The sequence below is a fragment of the Ochotona curzoniae genome, unplaced genomic scaffold (genome assembly GCF_017591425.1).
Source record: "Ochotona curzoniae isolate NIBS_2020 unplaced genomic scaffold, NIBS_Ocur_1.0 contig_66, whole genome shotgun sequence".
In the NCBI taxonomy this organism is placed as follows: domain Eukaryota; kingdom Metazoa; phylum Chordata; class Mammalia; order Lagomorpha; family Ochotonidae; genus Ochotona; species Ochotona curzoniae.
In genome coordinates this window covers 15,128,415-15,147,162 of record NW_024466512.1, presented here as the reverse complement: position 1 = coordinate 15,147,162, position 18,748 = coordinate 15,128,415, and the positions used below count along the sequence as shown (strand labels likewise).

Below are 18,748 nucleotides of genomic sequence, written 5' to 3'. Positions count from 1 at the left end.
CATCTTTTCTTTTTGGTGTGATTACATAAGAACGTCCTGTGCCCACAAGGAAGTGGGTCAAATAAAAACAGTAATGGAAATTTGAGGTTGAGTGTTAGCCTCAGACAGATGAGCTCACAGCGAAGTAAGGGCCTGAATGCAGTGAGAGGTGGGATGGGAGCCCCCAGCAGGGCCAGCACACGTGGCATTACAGGTGAGTCCCCTGCCTGTGGTGTAGATGTCCCACATGGGTAACAGTTAGAGCCCCAGCTGCCCCACTTCCAATCAGCTCTCTGTTAACGTGCCTGGAAAAGCAGAGGATGATGGCCCAAGCCTTTGGGTCCTACACCCATGTGTGAGGCTCAGAGGAAGATCCTGGTTTTAGACTTGCCCAGCTCTGGCCACTGCAGCCATTTGGGAAGTGAACCAGCAGAAGGAAGATCCGCTGTATCTCTCCTTCTCTTTCTAGAACTGTTTCCAAATTACAATAAACACATCTTTGGAACAAAATCCCAAAGGCTGTAAAGGACTTGATAGGCTTTAGATAACGGGGCATTGGATAAGCATTAACTGGTTATTAAAAATAATTCATTCTGGAAATAAATAGGGAGGCAACAGGAAGGGATTTTGAGGGCTAGGGAGGGGTAGCTATTTTGTTCTCTTTCCTACAGGTAATTTCAGATTCGATTTCCAAATAACGCCTCTCTCCTAAGACCAATAGGGATCGGATGTTACCCTTGGGGTAGTCACTAGTGGCTGAGATCTCTCAGACCGGCTGTTAAGAAAACAAGTGTCTAACCGCATATACATCTCTTTCTTGCCACTGCAAAGTAGTCACCCCGGGAACGAAGCATCAGTCTTGCAACCCCAGGTCCTCCCAAGCGCTCGGGAGAGCAGACGGCGTGGAACCAGTAGGGGGCGTTCTAAGATAGTCGGTTTCTAGAGCGCGGGAGGGAATCCTGGAGCAGGATGCACTCGGAAGTCCCTCCGTCGGTCGCGCATTCGCGGTGTGGCCGTCGCGCGCGGGCCGCGCTTTTATAACCAGGCCCCGCTCACCAGGCCACAGGCCGCTCGCCGATTGGTCCTCAGAGTCTGCCTCTCGGCTTTGGCGCCGAACCTTTCCCCCGTTGTGGGCGCGACCATCGGCTCCTCCCTCAGAGGGAGTGCGGCCGAGTCTCACGGTCACAGCTTCTCTGGATGAAGCTTCCGGCTGAGTCTCAGGCCAGGGCCAGCCACAGAGCCTCAGAACCCAGTGACACGCACGCGGCAGCGCTGTGGAGTGCTGTTTATCCCACAGAGAGAGAGGAAGCGAGACTCGGAGCCCCCCTGCACTCTGAGGCGCCCGGGGACGTGGTTCGGTCCGAGGCGCGGGCTCCGCCTCCACCGGGGCCGCCATTTTGTTTGGCTGGAGCGGAGCGGGAGCGTCGTGGGGGAGGGGTCGCCGGGCGCAGCACCTGACGCCGCCGCCGCCGCCGCCGCCGCCGTTGGATCTCCGGGGCCCGGGCCTTGCCCCGGTGTCGGACGCGGAACCATGTACATAAAGCAGGTGAGGCCCGTGCGTGCCTTTCAGCCGCCCCGCGGGGCCCGTGGAGAAGCCCTCCTGGGGGCGGGAGCTGGCGCGGCGCCGCCGATCGCGCTCTCTCCTCGCTGGACTGAGGTGGCGGGGGAGGGGAGCGAGCCCGGCCGCTCGAGGGTCGAAGGACTGCGGCGGGCTGGGGCCGCTGTGGAGGGGCCGGTGGAGCGGGCCTTGAGGGGACTGGGCCTTCCCCGGGCGGGCCGAGGGCGGGAGCAGCGGCGGGGCCGGCGGCTGGCGGGGTGGGCGGTGTGGTCCGCGAGCCGTTTGCGTGAGGCCGGGGCGGTGGACGCGAGGTGTGGGGAGGCCGGGCGGTGGACGCGCGGTGTGCGGAGGGCATCCAGGGGCACAAGGCAGAGCTGTCAGCTGTGCCCCGAATTTCCCCCAAGGTGGAGGGCACCTCCTTCATTCTTGCTTGGCGCCCCCACATGCACTTGTTTACTTGTCAGGTGGTCTTCCCGCGAGGCCGCCGCAGCCCGTCCACTGGTTTCTTACTGGGGCGCTCTGCCAGGGGCATGCCTTTGGGTCGGGGACCCGGGGGGTGGGGCCTGCGCAGGTTCCACCCGTGGTCCCCCGTACTTTTCGGGGTTCTTGGTGCTTTATCAGCTATAGCTCCTAAGAAAACCACGGCACTGACGAGTACAGAAGGACTGCATTTACCTGTTTCTCGTTAGCACTTTCCAACATGCATCTTGGTGTGATTGCAACTTTGCTATCGTGCCAAAGACAAATACTGATGTAGCAGTGACGTCACGGCTGTTATATGTCTTGGGAAGTTTATTCCAGCGGGGCAGGAACAGGGGAAGCGGAGGCCAGAAGGAGAGAGGGGAAGAGCAAGGAAGAGAAGGGAGAGCCAAGAGAGCCAGAGCCGCACCTTGGGGACCTTTTTGTCTGCCAGGTGTGGGGGGCGGGGATTGGGAGGGATTGAGGGCAAGGCCCCAGGGGACTGGTGCCTGCAGGTGAATGCCTGGGGATGACTGGTGAGTAGGCGGGGTTGGGGAAGGGGCTGGGAGATTGGGGGTGGGATTCTTAGGTGGAATGCCAGGTTACATCTGACTGGTGGGTGGCTGGACTGGCGCGAGTTTCTTGAGCTATAAGGAGAAATGGCGCAGGGTCCAGGGTGGGATATTGGAATACGTTCTTACAACGGCTGTTCTCAAAAATGTCTTTTGTTTATTAGGTGATTATCCAGGGTTTTCGAAGTTACAGAGATCAAACAATTGTAGATCCCTTCAGCTCAAAACATAATGTTATTGGTAAGTGTTCTGGCTTACGAAGTCGGGTTTATAATCGATAAGGATGTGGAACTTCTCTCTCTGTAGACTCGTGGCAAACAGGAATTATCTTTGAGTATCAAGTTAGCATTTTTTTCTTCTGAAATAATGTATGTGTATTTAACATGTCCTGGGGAATGTCTTCCTGTATAAACTTAAAATGCTTTCATAGAAAACTGGCTCATTTTTATGTTTGCAATATTTACATGTGTGAGCATGAACTTTAATAGCATGTTTAGTGACTGGGACTAAATTTAGTTATTCTGTTGTTGATTTGTTATATTCTAGTTAAAATACTGTTGTTTTACTTCAAAGGTGATGGTTCTTTTTTAACATCAGATTGTTCTGGATTTTTGTTTTAAAGATATCTGTTTACTTGAGCTGCAGTTACAGATAGAATAGTCTGCCTTCTGGTTCACTTCCTGAGTGGCTGCAGTGGCTGTGCTGGACCAAGCCAGGAGCCAGGAGCTCCCTCTGGGTGTAGCCTATCGGTGTAGGGGCCCAGGCTGTCCAGTGTGCATTCGCAGGGTGCTGTGCTGGAAATGGAGCAGCTGGGACTTAGACTTGTACCAGCTCTAAGGGGACATTGGTGTGACAGGTGGCTGCTTAACTCACTGTGCCATAGCACAGGCCCCTATTTTCAGATTTTTTTTTTTCGCTCTGGGTATAGGAGTGGACAATATAGTTGGATTGAGAGGACATGTGGGAACATAATAGAACCTGGTTCATTGTGAGTTCTGGCACATGTGCTTTTTCAGTCTGCTCTCTGCTGCAGTTGACTTCTTTGTAAAGTGATACCTGTCAGGGTTTGTGGAAAATTAAATCAGAAATCATGTAAGTGGGGATAAAGCGCCAGTGTTGATTGCCATTAACAATACTTAGTTGCTGTAGAGGTTTTTTTGTTATTATCTTTTGAGAGAGGGAGAGAGAGAGAGATCTTCTAAGTGCTGGTTCGTTATTTAAATGTACACAGTGACTGGAGCTGGGCCAGAGCCACAAGGATGCAGAGGCCGGAGGTGTTGGGCCATCCTCCACTGCTTTCCCAGCTGGGTCGGAAGTGGAACAGTAGCTGGGACGGAACTGGAACCCATATGGGATGTGAGGGATGTAGGTTGCAGCTTTAGCTGCTGCGTCACATTGCCAAGGTAGAATATGCATTTTGCTTATGTAACTAACAAGAACATTTTCTGACATACTATTGAATTTTCAAGAAGAGACGGAACAAGTTACTTTTAGACACCAGAAAACCTTTTTGTGCTGTTGTACTGTGCAGAATTCTCATTGTGGTGTTTATTAGTTTGCAAAGGCAGCCTTAACAAAATAGCAGCCTGTGTCTTTTTTTTTTTTTTAAAGATTTATTTATTTTTATCGGAAAGGCAGATTTTCAGAGTGAAGGAGAGGCAGAGAAAGATCTTCAATCCACTGGTTCCCTCCCCAAGTAGCTGTGATGGCCGGAGTTGCTCCAATCCAAAGTCAGGAGCTTCTTCCAGGTCTCCCGGGTGGGTGCAGGTTCCAAAGCTTTGGCCTATGCCCTACTGCTTTCCCAGGCCACAAGCAGGGAGCTGGAAGGGGGAGGTAGAGCAGTTAGGATTAGAACTGGCACCCATATGGGATCCTGATACATGCAAGACGAAGACTTTAGCCACTAGGCTACTGCGCCAGGCTTTGTTTTAAACACAGATTTATTTTCTTATAATTCTGGCTTAAAATTTTTGTTACAGTCATTCCTAGACCCATCTTTCTTGTGATTAGCCATCAAGGACTTGCTTCCCAGGTGCGTTATTAGGAACTGAATCAGGAGTAGAGTAGCCAGGACTCCCAGCTGACATTCAAGTATGGAATGTTGGTGTTGGAATGCTGGCATCATTGCTACTGTCTGCTTAACCTGCTATAACCTCCCTTGTGCTCCAGTTACTGAGGAGTCGGGTAAATTAAATTGATATGCAATAATGGCAGTTTGACTGGATTGGGGTTTTGCTTATATTTTAATTGTGAGTGCCTCTAGATTTTCAATTACCAAAAAAAAGTCTTCAGAAAAAGAAAAAATAATTGCTAGCTTTATGTTTTATCTTTAATTTGTAAGCTGAAAATTGATAAATATTTTAATATTTTAGTTATGTAATTTACAAATTATATATAAAATGTTAGTTATCTAGAACGATTACAATATATTTATAAGGTCTACTAAGTGTCAAGTTTCAGCTGTTGCTAGATAGCTTTTTACCTCAATAGCAGCATTAGAATTAATAGTTTTTAAAAGAAAAATTATGTTTTAACTTGATTGTTTTAATACAAATGAACCTAAAAGTTATTTATTGGCTTAAACATGCTTTATTTATTTTTTTACATTTTATTATTATTATCATTTTATGATACGGTTCCACAGGCTTCTAGCATTTCCCTTATCTCTTCCCCAACCCTCCCCCCCACCTAGTTCCTCTGTATCATTACTAAAATATAGTTCTTCATACACAGTCATATGTCCATCATTATGGGCATGGACAATGCAGAGAGTCCAGCATCCTATTGTCAAGGTATAGCACACAGTTTCATTGCAAGTCCATCTTTGTCTGGAAGTAGAAATGCATACTACATTGCATCCTCACATCTGGATGTCAGTCTCCGTTTCACAGCTACTGTGCATCCCCTTAAATGAAAAGTCATAATACAAAATCAACAATAGAAAAATAGAAAGTTACAATGCCATGAAGTTAAATGACATGTTACTAGATATGACAGTCTCCATTACACAACTACTATACATCCTCTTAAATGAAAAGCCACAAAACAAATCAACATCAGGGAGAAAAAAGAAATTAACAACACCATGAAATTAAATAACATGTTACTAAATGACTAATATGTAGCTGAAGAAATGAAAATGAAGAACCTTCTTGAAGAAAATGATGCTACTGTATGATCTACGAGTCATTGAATGATTTAATCAGAAGAAAGTGTTTTGAAGAGATAAAACTAACCAAAAACAACAAAATCTATGCAATATAGTTTCCGCTGGTTTTTGTTGGTGAAGTGTATCTCTTCTAGACAATAAATAGAGGAGCTGTGTTTTTTACTCCAGTCTACTAATTTATGATGTTTGATTGAGCTTAAGCCATTTACATTCAGGGTTAATATGTATGGGTGGTACTTTGGTCCTGTCATTTTAGGAATGGGTTGTTCATTGGTTTGATCTTCTGTTGTTATTTTACTGGGATGTTCTTCCCATTTGCCTTTGGTTTTGGTAGGTACTATTCCTCTTCTCTGTCATGAGAACATCTTGAAGTATCATTTGTAGGACAGGTTTGGAAAAGACATATTCTTTTAGTTTTTCTTTACTGTGGAAGAATTTTATTTCATCTTCAAAGACAAAAGAAAGCTTTGCTGGATATGTTATCCTAGGCTGACAATTTTTTTCTTTTAGAATCTGGAATATGTCACTCCATTCTCTTCTTGCCTGTAGAGTTTCCTGTGAGATCTCCTGTGAGCTTAATTGGCCTTCCTTTATATGTCAGTTGATGTTTTTCACGTGCACATTTCAGGATCTTTTCCTTGTGTTCAATTGAAGAGAGCTTGATGATCATGTGTCTTGGTGAAGATTGCTTTTGATCAAGCCTGTTGGGAGTTCTGTGCCCCTTCTGGATGTTGTTTCCCAATTCTTTCTCTAGATTAGGGAAATTTTCCTGTATTATTTCCTTAAATACATTTGCAAACTCAGCTTCTCTTTCTGCACCTTCCGGGACTCCCATAACTCTTATATTTGGTCTCTTAATAGTGTCTTTCAATTCTTGAATACTTTTTCTGGCCTGACCCAGCTCTGCTTTCAGCTTTTTGTTTGCTTTCCCCTGATGACAGGAAATATCTTCCAATTCTGAGATTCTTTCTTCTGCTTGCTTCATTCTATTTTGGAGACTCTCCATTGTACTTTTTTTTTAAGATTTATTTTTATTATTTTTTTATTGGAAAAGCGGATATACAGAGAGGAGAGACAGAGAGGAAGATCTTCCGTCCGATGATTCACTCCCCAAGTGAGCGCAACGGCCGGTGCTATGCTGATCCGAAGCCAGGAGCCTCTTCCGGGTCTCCCACGCGGGTGCAGGGTCCCAAAGCCTTGGGCAGTCCTTGTCTGCTTTCCCAGGCCACAGGCAGGGAGCTGGAAGGGAAGCGGGGCTGGCCGGGATAGAACCTGCACCCATATGGGATCCCGGGCATGCAAGGCGAGGACCTTAACTGCTGTGCCACTGCGCCGGGCCCCATTGTACTTTTAATTTGCTCTGCTGTGTTCTTAATTTCTGATATATCAGCCTTGATTTGCTTTATTGCTTCCTTAAATTCTTTAAACTCTTGTATGTGTTTCTCATTTTCGATCAGAAGCTTTAAATGAGTTTTATGAATTCTGTATGCCCCATTTTCTCAATGTCTTCCTCAGTGAACTCTGAGGTTGGCATAGGGTTTGCTCCTTTGCAGGGGAGTTTTCAGTAATATTCATTGTGCGTTTGTCTTCTGGTTAGCATAGTCTTCTCCATGCGGCTGGTTTCTAAGCTTTGTCACCCACAGGTCTAAGTAAAAAATGTGTTTTTACTTATTGCAGTTGGTACACAACATTTTGCTTGCCACTTGTGCCACAACCTCCAGCGAGTTCCAGGTCTGGGTTCTTATGTCAGATTTCCACCGTGGTCTCCACAGCCCCAGCTCCTGGCTCACCACTCTGCACCGCCTGTAATTCCGTGCTGAGGTTGCACCGTTGTCTCTGCAACCTTTCTCGCACTTCCGGTTGGAGCAGGTCCCAGGATTAGAGAGATACCAGGTGTCCTATGTAATTAGGCTGTTTGTGGCACTGATCTTTCTGGAACCTGTGGGACGTTAGGTCGGGGTGCCACACGGACCTATTTTGACCAGTACAATGTCACAGTCAGTATTATTTTCCTGCGGGACCAGTGTAATTCACGGAGCTCAGTGAGTTCTCGTGAGCTCAGCACATGCACAGTTCACTGTTGTCCCCTGCAGTCCTAAAGCTATGGCCACAGTGTACAAAATGGTGCCTCAGTACCACTACTAGAGTTCTTGATCTGCTGGCCATCAGGTCTGAGGGCTACCCAGACCTGTCTTGGGTGGAACCTGTAGAATGCCACGTTGATGCAGTTCACTGAGTCAGAAATGAGTTCACTCCCAGCTCAGCATATACTTAGACCTTTCCTTTGCCTTTGCCTCCTTACGCAAAATGGCACCCAGTTCGGCTCTAGGGGGCTAACTTGGCTGTGAAATCCACCCTGTCCTCGAATTGCCTGTCTGGGATCTGCTACTCTGTCCCTGCTCCTGGTCAAATCAAACAGACCAGCAGGACAGACCAGTTCTTTGTCTGGGTTCACTTCGTAAGCTCCCAGTGAAAGTCCCTTCCCACCTGGTTGCTGGTGGAGTTCAGATCGCTTTTTGCTGAATGCTGCTGGAGTATCAGTCACTGCAACACCACACCATTGTTTTTACTGCTTTCCTGTGTCTGTCGGTCTCCCAGCTTGATTCTCCTTAAACATGCTTTAAAAGCAGGTATCTATCTAGTAATGTGAGAAAGACCAAAGGCAGTATATACTGAGATTGACATTTAAAAAATTAAGCGGGGGCCCGGCGCGGTGGCGCAAGTGGTTAAGTCCTCGCCTTGCAACCCGGGGATCCCATATGGGCGCCGGTTCTAATCCCGGCAGCCCCGCTTCCCTTCCAGCTCCCTGCTTGTGGCCTGGGAAGGCAGTGGAGGACGGCCCAAGGCTTTGGGAACCTGCACCCGTGCGGGAGACACGGAAGAGGCTCCTGGCTTCGGATCGGCATAGTATCGGCCCGTTGCGCTCACTTGGGGAGTGAATCATCGGACGGAAGATCTTTCTCTCTCTCTCTCTCCTCTCTCTGTATATCCGCCTTTCCAATGAAAAAATAATAAAAATAAAATCTTTTAAAAAAAAAAAAAAATTAAGCGGGCCCGGTGCAGTGGCCTAGCAGCTAGAGTCCTCACCTTGAACGTACCAGGATCCCATATGGGCACCGGTTCTAATCCTGGCAGCTCCACTTCCCATCCAGCTCCCTGCTTGTGGCCTGGGAAAGCAGTGGCAGACGGCTCAAAGCCTTGGGACCCTGCACCTGCATGGGAAACCTGGAAGAAGTTCCTGGCTCCTGGCTCCGTATTGGCATAGCACCGGCCGTTGCGCTCACTTGGGGAGTGAATCATCGGACAGAAGATGTTCCTCTCTGTCTCTCCTCCTCTCTATATATCTGACTTTGCAATAAAATAAATAAATCTTTAAAAAAAATATATTAAAAGCGCAGTCCGGCACAATAGCCTGGTGCTTAAAATCTTCACCTTGCGTGTGCTGAGATCCTGTGTGGGCAGTGGTTCATATCCCAGCTGCTCTACTTCCAATCCAGCTCCCTGCTTGTAGCCTGGGAAAGCTGTAAAGGATGGCCCAAGGCCTTGGGATCCTGTACTCATGTGGGAGACCTGGAAGAAGCTCCAGGCTACTGGCTTCAGATCAGCTCAGCTCTGGCTATTGTGGCCACTTGGGGAGTGAACCAGTTGGATGGAGGATCTTTCTGTTTCTCCTTTCTCTGTAAATCTTTCTCCAAAAAAAAAAAAAATCTTTTTTAAAAATTCAAAGCATACTGTTGATTTGTTTAATTATTTTTTTCCTTTTAAGCAGGTGGGATTTGAAGGTAAATACCTGCTGTGTTGATGTTTGGTTGTTCGATAAAGATACGTTAGAAGTTTGTACAAAATAGAATTTTAAAATGTCGAGTGCAAAAAAATTGAAAAATTTTTAAAGATTTTAGGTTTTTTTTTTTTTTTTTGCAAAATCAAATATATAGAGAGAGGAGGAGGAGAGACAGAGAGGAACATCTTCTGTCCGATGATTCACTCCCCAAGTGAGCGCAACGGCCGGTGCTATGCCAATACGGAGCCAGGAGCCAGGAACTTCTTCCAGGTTTCCCACGCGGGTGCAGGATCCCAAGGCTTTGGACCGTTCTCAACCAGGCCACAAGCAGGGAGGGAGCTGGATGGGAAGTGGAGCTGCCAGAATTAGAACCAGTGCCTATGTGGGATCCTGGCGTGTTCAAGGTGAGCCACTAGGCCACTGCACCGGGCCATACTAGTTTACCTTTTTTGTTTTTTATGAGACGGTTTCATAGGCTCTGAAATCTTAAGTAATTTTTAATTTATATTTTTCATTAACTTTCTGATGATGCTTTGTATGAATGGATTTCAAAAGTTGCACCAAAAAGAAAGAAAAATTTCACTTTTAATTCCATTTTCCATGAGTTTTTAAAGATATTCTTCTGTTTACCAAATATAATTAGCCTTTGTATCCTTTTATTCTGCACCTGTGAATTCAGCCAGCCATGGATTAGAAAACCCCTTGGTGCGATGTGTATGTGCAGAATTTGCAGACTTCCTCCGGGTCTCCCACGCGGCTGCAGGTCCCAAAGCTTTGGGCCGTCCTCGACTGCTTTCCCAGACTACAAGCAGGGGGCTGGATGGGAAGTGGAGCAGCAGCTGGGATATGAACCAGCGCCCATATGGGATCCTGGTGGTTGCAAGGCGAGGATTTAGTTACCAGGCTATTGTGCTGGGTCCTAGCATTAGTCTTTTTGATTGATCAGAGTTTGTGTTGGATATTAATTGTCAGGCTTTTGGGTTGTGTTTTTCTGGGAACTGGATCTTTCTGAAGTTGATAGGGACTTAGAACCTCCTTCAGAGCAGGCTGAAACAACTCAAGGTGTCAGGGGACAAAGGCTCTGTTCCCCATGACTCCTGGAACACATATAACTGTGTCTACCTAATTATCCCCCCTGTGTGTATACAGCATTGAGAAGCGGCTGGAATGTAGGTGAACTAGCTGGGATTTGAATATGACACTCCACTAGGGGATGCTGGATGCTGCTGACATCCACTGGGCACAATGCTGGCCCCTTACTTTTTCAAGCGCTTTTTCACCTAACATAAATGACTTATGTAGTGTTTATTTTTTTCATTAAAGCAACATTGGTGGTTCACTTGCTCAGGATTGTTTTTGTCAAAATCGGAAGAGATTGGTATTCCAGGTTCATTAATCTTGAAATTTTCATTATTTAAATAGAAATAGTTTTATATTCCAGCAAAAAACATATATATTTTTAATTTGGAAGACTTAGAGAGATCTTACATCTGCTGGCTCACTCCCCAGATGGCTTCAACAGTCGGCCAGGGCCAGGTCAAATCCAGGAGCTTCTTCCAGGTCTCCTGTGGGTAGCATGGGGTCAAGCATTCTGACCATCTTTTTCTGCTCTGCATTGATCATTAACAGGTGTTTGGATCAGAAGTAGAACAGCTGAGACACAAGCCAACATCCTTATGAGACGCCAGCTTTGCAGGCAGTGGCTTTACACAATGCTTAACATTAATCTTTTTTACCATAAAGGTTTTCTTACATCTGCGTTCAGGAAGTGAAGTGCTTTGTAGTTGTCTGTACTTAATGGTTCTGTGAAACTAAACATGATACATAGGTTTGATCATAAATAGTGTAACTTGAGAATGGCTTTAGATTTTTTTTTTTTGTAAAGATTTATTTTGTTTTTATTTGAACGTCAGATATACAGAAAGAGAGGCAGAGAGGAAGATCTTCTACCTGCTAATTCACTCCCCAGGGGGCCGCAACAGCTGTAGCTGAGCTGATCCAAAGCCAGGAGACAGGAGCTTCTTCCAGGTCTCCCACACAGGTGCAGGGTCCCAAGGCTTTGGGCCATCCTCGACTGTTTTCCCAGGCCACAAGCAGGGAGCTGGATGGGAAGATGGTCTGCTGGGATTAGAACTGGCACTCATGTGGGATCTTGGCACATACAAGGCGAGGACTTTAGCCGCTAGGCTACTGCTCTGGGCCCTAAATTTAGATTTAAAACAACAAAAGTGTTAGTAGGAATATATATCCATTGTTATATGATTAAAAATTTTTTAAGTCATGTATAATTATTAATTTTGAAGTATTGGAAACGCCAAAAAAAATCAGTGAAGTTCCTTTTTCACAAAAATATATGAGCACTACAAAAATTGCAGTTATTTGATGGTTGCAGTTATGTTTGTTCACTGCTGAATATACTTAATGTCAAATATCAACCTTTAAAAATTTATATGTAAAATTATTTTTAGTACTTTTTTAGTAAATTATTGGTTTTATGTAAAATAACATGTACTTTTTAATTTTATAGTGGGCAGAAATGGATCTGGAAAAAGTAACTTTTTTTATGGTAAGTATTGTCCTGGGTATATTAAGGTAGTTTATGAAAGTGACTAGTTTTTTGAGATTATATCTACAAGAAATCAAGAAAGTAATTGATGCAGAGTTGCAGTGTAATGTAATGTGGATTCAGAGCGTAAAAATCTGAGTTTTGTGGTTTCATGTAGTAATTGAGTTAGATAAGAGTGCATATGAACTCTTACCCTCAAATTACTCTTTTCACTTAAAGTGGAGAGATGTTTGCCCTGTCTACCTTAGATGGATCATGATATTCAAATTAGATAATATGTGTTAAAGTGCTTTTTAAACTTGAATATAGCAATAAATATTATAAACAGATCAATCATTGTATAAAGAATAGAGTAGGAAAACGGAAGGGGATTTAAATCCTGTTGGAGTAGGGGGTGGCAAATTCAGTCCTGCCCTGCTTAGTGACAGGGATCCATTCTGTAAAGTGTGTCATCAGGTGACTTCATTCCTGTGTGAACATCATAGAGCGTGCTTAAACCTTGGTAGAGCCAGTCACTAGACAGCCTCTCTAATAGAGGCTAGTAAACACGGAATGTGTGAGGCTGGAAAACTGTTTGAAGTAGGAATACATTCTAAATACTGATCAAGAGATGTAAGCCAGTAATGTTTATGATCATGTATTATTTACATAACTGTACATGCCATACTTTGTAAGACTGTGTGTGTAGCATGTTTGTTTAACCTGTGGTCTGATGTGACGGTGAGCGATGTCATTAGGCCCCCTAACGGTGCAGGACCACAAGTGCGGATAAGGCTGTGCTGACTGAGGTGTCTGCAGCTCACGGATAGACTTCAGTTTGGCTTGTCTCTTCGTGTTTTTCCTTGCTTTCCTTTGCTTTGATGTTTTTCCTTTTTTTCAATTCCCAATTGATTATTCGATACACAGGCAGAGTTTGCCAGTGTGAAACAGCTGAGTCACTTGTTCTGCACCTTGCTTTACCTGACGCACTGTGATCTGTTAAGATATGAAATGTTAAGAATAAGTCATAAATCCTTTGCTAGATTGTACTAATCACTATGTTTCACTTTTTAGCTATTCAGTTTGTTCTCAGTGATGAATTTAGTCATCTTCGCCCAGAACAGCGATTGGCTTTGTTACATGTGAGTAAGATTGTTTTAAGACACTGTTATATATTTAAAAAAAATACATGGTCAGTCTTGGTATAAAAAATGTAATTTATATCAGTTTCAGATCCTTTGTAAATCTTAGCATGAAATTTGGCCTACTTACGTTAATGCTGGTGAAAGGCTTAATTTTTTTGTAGTGGTAGAAGATAATTGTAGGATTTACCTGTTGCTGAGTAAGTCTTCATATCATACTAAAGTTTCCCATCCCTGAAGTTTCTTTAAGGATGTAATCTGGTAAGGTTTGGAAATAGGTTAGCTGGTAGGAAGTGTTCATACTGGGGTTAAGAACTTTTAAGATGTAAAACTAAAAGTAGGGACAGGGAGAAACTGGTGCAATTAGTTTAACAGCTGTATTTATACATAGTGTTGCTATTTTCCAATAAAAAAATAATATGTTTGCAATAATGCAAGCTCCAGCTTTTTATTAATTATGAATAATGAACTACAAGTGGATTTGGGATTAAAAACTATAAAAGGCCATAATAAAAAGATAAAATTTACTTTCTTTCTGGTTTGAGTATTGCTTATAATTAATATTTCGACCAAATGCCAGAAAATGAAAGTTCTTGATAAATCTTAACAATGTCTTTCATTCTTTCATTTTCAGACAGTTTGGTTTAACTATTCTCTTGTTTCTTTCTTTAGTTTGAATCAAGATGGGTTCTTAATCACCTGCATTATTGAACTTCATAAAATTTTTACACTGTTTTTTTGTTGAGAAATTACATCAACTAGTCTGCTAAAAATGTTTCTCTGTTGAATCAGATTTTTTTTTTAAACCATGCATTGGACTTTGAAAAAATGTTAAAATAATATGAAAATATCATTTAAGTGAGAAGTATTCTATTTTTCCCATGTTTCAGGAGGGTACTGGTCCTCGTGTTATTTCTGCTTTTGTGGAAATTATTTTTGACAATTCGGACAACCGGTTACCAGTAAGTAGCTTTTTTTCCTTTAAGTATACAAAGATTTACTTTATCTGAAAGGAAGAGTGACAGAACGAGACAGAGATAAAGAGATCTTGTATTCCTTGGTTCGTTCCCAGGAGTTCTGGGAGTTGGCCAGGCTGAAGCCAGGAGCCTGCAGCTTGTCCAGGTCTGCTACAAGGGCGGCATAGTCCTCGGTACCTAGGCCATCGTTAGCAGGGAGATGGGTCAGACGTGGAGGACCAGGAGTCAGACCTGTGCTTGAACATGGGTGACAGTGTTACAGGTGGCTTAATCCTGTGTGCCACCATGCTGGTCCCTGTATAATGGATTTTGTCTTGAAATTATGTGTGAGCTTTTGTGAAAAATGGCTCTGTCATGAGGACTTAGTATTTGCTGTATCTTTTTAAAATAAAGTAATTGAGATTTTAAAATAGCTAGTTATGGAGAAGAACTTTAAAATGACCTTGTAAACTAAAAAGATGTCTTTACATTTAAGTTAATATTGGACTTCATCTTTGTTTATTCTCAGATTGACAAAGAAGAAGTGTCTCTTCGAAGAGTTATTGGTGCCAAAAAGGATCAATATTTCTTAGATAAGAAGATGGTCACGTAAGCATTTTTCCATACGTTTACAGTGTGTAACAAAAAAAGTAATTTATTTGCCTCATGTTCAGCAAATCGGCATTCAGAAAATAAATTTAAGAATCAGTGGGCTGGCCTTGTTGCATATCCAGTAAAGCCACCTCCTGCACTGCTGGCATCTCGTGGGGTGCCGGTTCATATCGTCACTGCTCCACTTCTGATCATGCTCCTTATTTATGGCCTGGGAAAAGCTGCAGAAGATGGCCAGGAGCATGCTTCTGGCACCTGGCCCTGCCCTTGCCCAGTCCTGGCCCTGCCCTGGCCCAGTCCAGCCCTGCCCTGGCCCAATCCTGGCTGTTGGCAGCCATCTGGGAAATGAGCTAGTGAATGGCAGACCTGTGTTTCTCTGTCTCTTCCTCCCTCCGAAACACTTTCATACAAATAAATATCTTAAAAGAAATAATAATAATATAAAGAAAGAGTCAAAACATTTTTCTGAGGCTGATGCAGCAAATGGTTTGATTACTTGTTTGTACAGCATGTTGATCCTTCACCTGGGCACTGGTATGCTCATACTTTGTTAACTATAAGGTGTTACAGAGAATAAGTTCAGTGTTTTTCAACAGGAAAAATGATGTCATGAATCTTCTTGAAAGTGCTGGTTTTTCCCGAAGCAATCCTTACTATATTGTTAAGCAAGGAAAGGTAAAAAAATTGTATGTCCTTTTTAAATAGAATTTGTTTTCAGAGTATGTTCTTCATTTGAATGATAAATTTGGCTTATTGATTTGTATAGTTAAGCTGAAGAAGAGAATCTTAGTGTGTTTTGTTTTCATTGGTTTAATTTGTGTTGAGGGAGGTTTGTATTTTCTTTTGCAAGTGATCAGAAGCAGCGCAAAATAGATTCATTGCATGTTGGTGTAGAAATAATCTCAATGGATTGTTTAAGTGGATCTTTTTGTTTTAGTGATCTGTATTACTTAGATGAAGTATACTGATAGATATTACTGGCTTGTCTAAATTACAGGGGTCATTTTAAAATAAAGTTAGATCTCTGTAAAAATTACATTTGAAAAGGTTGCCTTCTCAAATTAATATTTCTAAGTTGCTTGGTTTATCACCTATTTAAAAATAACTGAAATGCTTACACTATCCATCTGGTATATGTATACATGCGTGCTTTTCCGTTGTAGAGATCCTGTTTGTAGTGGCTAAACTGCAGACTTGAGTTGATTCTGCTGCTGTTCTGCTGCCTCCCCTTGCACACTTTTCAACTATGCCTGACATAATTTTTTTCTTAGAATTTACTTTGCAGTGTCCTAATTGTTCTGTTGCCATGCACCCCTCAAGGGGCTATGGTATTCTTTGTATAAATCATATTTCATTAGCTCAGAGCTGGTTCTCTTGTTATGTGATAGTGTTCTAGTAATTATCACTGCAGTCTTTTTTTAAAACAGTGACCATGTTTTTGACTTATTGTGGAGATTGTTAAGTCACATGAAATTAGATTGTTCCGTTTTCTCTGTATTTAAACTGTACTATTTTTGTTGTACTCCTAATATATTACACCTTTTAAGGAATGTATGGTCAGTTATTTATCTCTGTAAATATTCTTTGTGCTTTGAGAATAGGATTTTATGCCTTATTGACTAAAAAGAAATAGTAATGTGAAATATTCCTTTATTGAAGTTAGTTTTGTTTATGAAGAAGACTTTGAATTACATTAGTTCTGTTTGGATTTTATTTGATACATTTCATTTAAGGAAATATGTTGATGTATCTATTGTACAAATTGTATTTATCAGATCATAATATCCTTGGGACTTAGAGTATAAATATATATACAAGGTTTTTTTTTTTTTTGAGTACTAGTTCTTAAAGAGCTATGTAATCATATATTTTGATGAAAATATTTAGATCAACCAGATGGCAACAGCCCCAGATTCCCAGAGACTGAAGCTACTAAGAGAAGTTGCTGGTACTAGAGTATATGATGAACGAAAAGAAGAAAGTATCTCCCTAATGAAAGAAACAGGTAAAATAAGTGTGACTGGCTTATTTCGTTACTTTTGTTATGAATTACCTTGCCATTGTGTTAATACTAGTTAAAAGACAAATTTATTCTCAAGAATATATTCTGTTACAATTGGCTTATATATTGACTAAATAGTTTGAGGCAATTTAAAATTTGAAATTTTGAATATTTTACCCAAGTAGGCCTCTTTACAGTAGTAGGACCTAAGCTGCTTTTGCCTCTAGCTTCTGCATCATTGTTAGGTGAACACATTTGGACGCTATGCTCCCTTGCTGCTGCCCCAAATACTGGAATATGAGTTGGCATTAGTTTTACATTGTTCAGGAACAAGTAAATGTTGAACTTGGAATTTGGGATTGTCTTTATCATGGAAACCTTGCTTAATTCGTAAGTGCTGTGTCATAGCTTAGAGTCAGATCGGCTTGGGTTCAAAACCTGAGAAGTAATTTATTGACATTGTTAGGATTTTAGATTTGATCTCTGAGGTCCAAAGCTTCCCCATCTGTATGTCCTGTTTTGTAGATTAGTGCTGGTGAGTCCATGAGTAAAGCAGGTTCAGGATTGGAATAAGGAAGCATCCAATAGTTAAATGATAGCCACACTGTTTTTAACAAAAGTTGATGTTTTTGTTGGAAGTCACACTGATTTTTAGAAGTAAAGTTCAAATTGAAACTTTTTACCATGTTTGTGTAAAATTCAGTGTCACCAAAAAGTCTTTGATGCTTTTCATAAAAAAGCATCTTAATTTTTCTGTAAGACTTGGCTTTCACATAATATCAAAGAATGCTTACAGTTTGTTTGAGAAGTTAATCTAACTTATTCCACAACCCCGTTTCTTTGTTTTTTTTTCCTTAAGAGGGCAAACGGGAAAAGATCAATGAGTTGTTAAAATACATTGAAGAGAGATTACATACTTTAGAGGAAGAAAAGGAAGAACTAGCTCAGTATCAGAAGTGGGATAAAATGAGACGAGCCCTGGAATATACCATTTACAATCAGGAGCTTAACGAGACTCGTGCTAAACTTGATGAGGTAAAGCATTTACCTTTGGCAAAAGATTATCTTTATGAATGTGTTTGTACTCATCCTGTGTTTATGCTTTGGTGATTTAAAATAGCAGTTGAGTCTAAGAAAACTGCCTAGATGCTTGCTGTGGTTGTGTCTGAAATACAGTCAGATGGTGGCATCATGCGGAGCAGATGAGAAGAAAAGCCATCTTCAAGCTTCCTGGGTTTTTTCTTTTGACTCTTTTGATTCTTTAGGATGTGTTTTGTAATTAGTATTGCTGACATTTGGTGCAAAGATTTGTTTAGGTAATGTTTGAGTTTTTTATTCATAAGGTACCATATTTATAAATAGTTTGTAGAAATTTTTAAGCGAATGTTTATTTTAGCAGATATAATTATGAAATGTTAAAAGGTTACAAAATGAGCTAGAAGTGTTTTTTTGTCTTTAAAGCTTTCTGCCAAACGAGAGACTAGTGGTGAAAAATCCAGGCAATTAAGAGATGCTCAGCAGGATGCCAGAGATAAAATGGAGGTAAGGTTATAAACAAAATTCAGGTTGATAGCTTACATATTATATTTCCCATTTAGGGAAAACATTTAACAGAATGGTCACTGCAGTGGGGAGCCACAGAAACAGTGCTGAAAGTTGGGATAGAATTAATTCTGCTGTTGTACTTCTAACTTCCTGACTCATTTTTCTTCAATATTTTTTGAATAGGATATTGAGCGCCAAGTTAGAGAATTGAAAACAAAAATTTCAGCCATGAAAGAAGAAAAAGAACAGCTCAGTGCAGAAAGACAAGAACAAATTAAGCAGAGAACCAAGTTGGAGCTTAAAGCCAAGGATTTACAAGATGAATTGGCAGGCAATAGTGAGCAGAGGGTAAGATACTGAAACTGACTAGCATCAGCGTTCATCTGACTTGGAACTGCAGAAGATAGTCTTTGATGTGATGGCGTATG

At 42.2% G+C, this 18,748-nt stretch overlaps 1 protein-coding gene across 2 annotated transcripts in view; it reads left to right on the top strand.

Moving 5' to 3' along the window:
• The first annotated feature begins 1,388 nt into the window (after window positions 1-1,388).
• Window positions 1,389-18,748, top strand: part of SMC3 (structural maintenance of chromosomes 3) — a 37,588-nt gene continuing 20,228 nt past the window's right edge. Inside the window, exons 1-11 of one of the 2 annotated variants that reach the window (XM_040992127.1) lie at window positions 1,389-1,525; window positions 2,733-2,808; window positions 12,046-12,084; window positions 13,138-13,205; window positions 14,096-14,167; window positions 14,691-14,770; window positions 15,370-15,448; window positions 16,661-16,778; window positions 17,635-17,810; window positions 18,237-18,317; window positions 18,504-18,668. In XM_040992127.1, the coding sequence (XP_040848061.1) occupies window positions 1,511-1,525; window positions 2,733-2,808; window positions 12,046-12,084; window positions 13,138-13,205; window positions 14,096-14,167; window positions 14,691-14,770; window positions 15,370-15,448; window positions 16,661-16,778; window positions 17,635-17,810; window positions 18,237-18,317; window positions 18,504-18,668 (969 nt within the window). In that variant the 5' untranslated portion in view covers window positions 1,389-1,510. Of the gene's footprint in view, window positions 1,526-2,732; window positions 2,809-12,045; window positions 12,085-13,137; window positions 13,206-14,095; window positions 14,168-14,690; window positions 14,771-15,369; window positions 15,449-16,660; window positions 16,779-17,634; window positions 17,811-18,236; window positions 18,318-18,503; window positions 18,669-18,748 lie in introns of those variants that run through there. The other variant, XM_040992128.1, reaches the window with a different exon arrangement.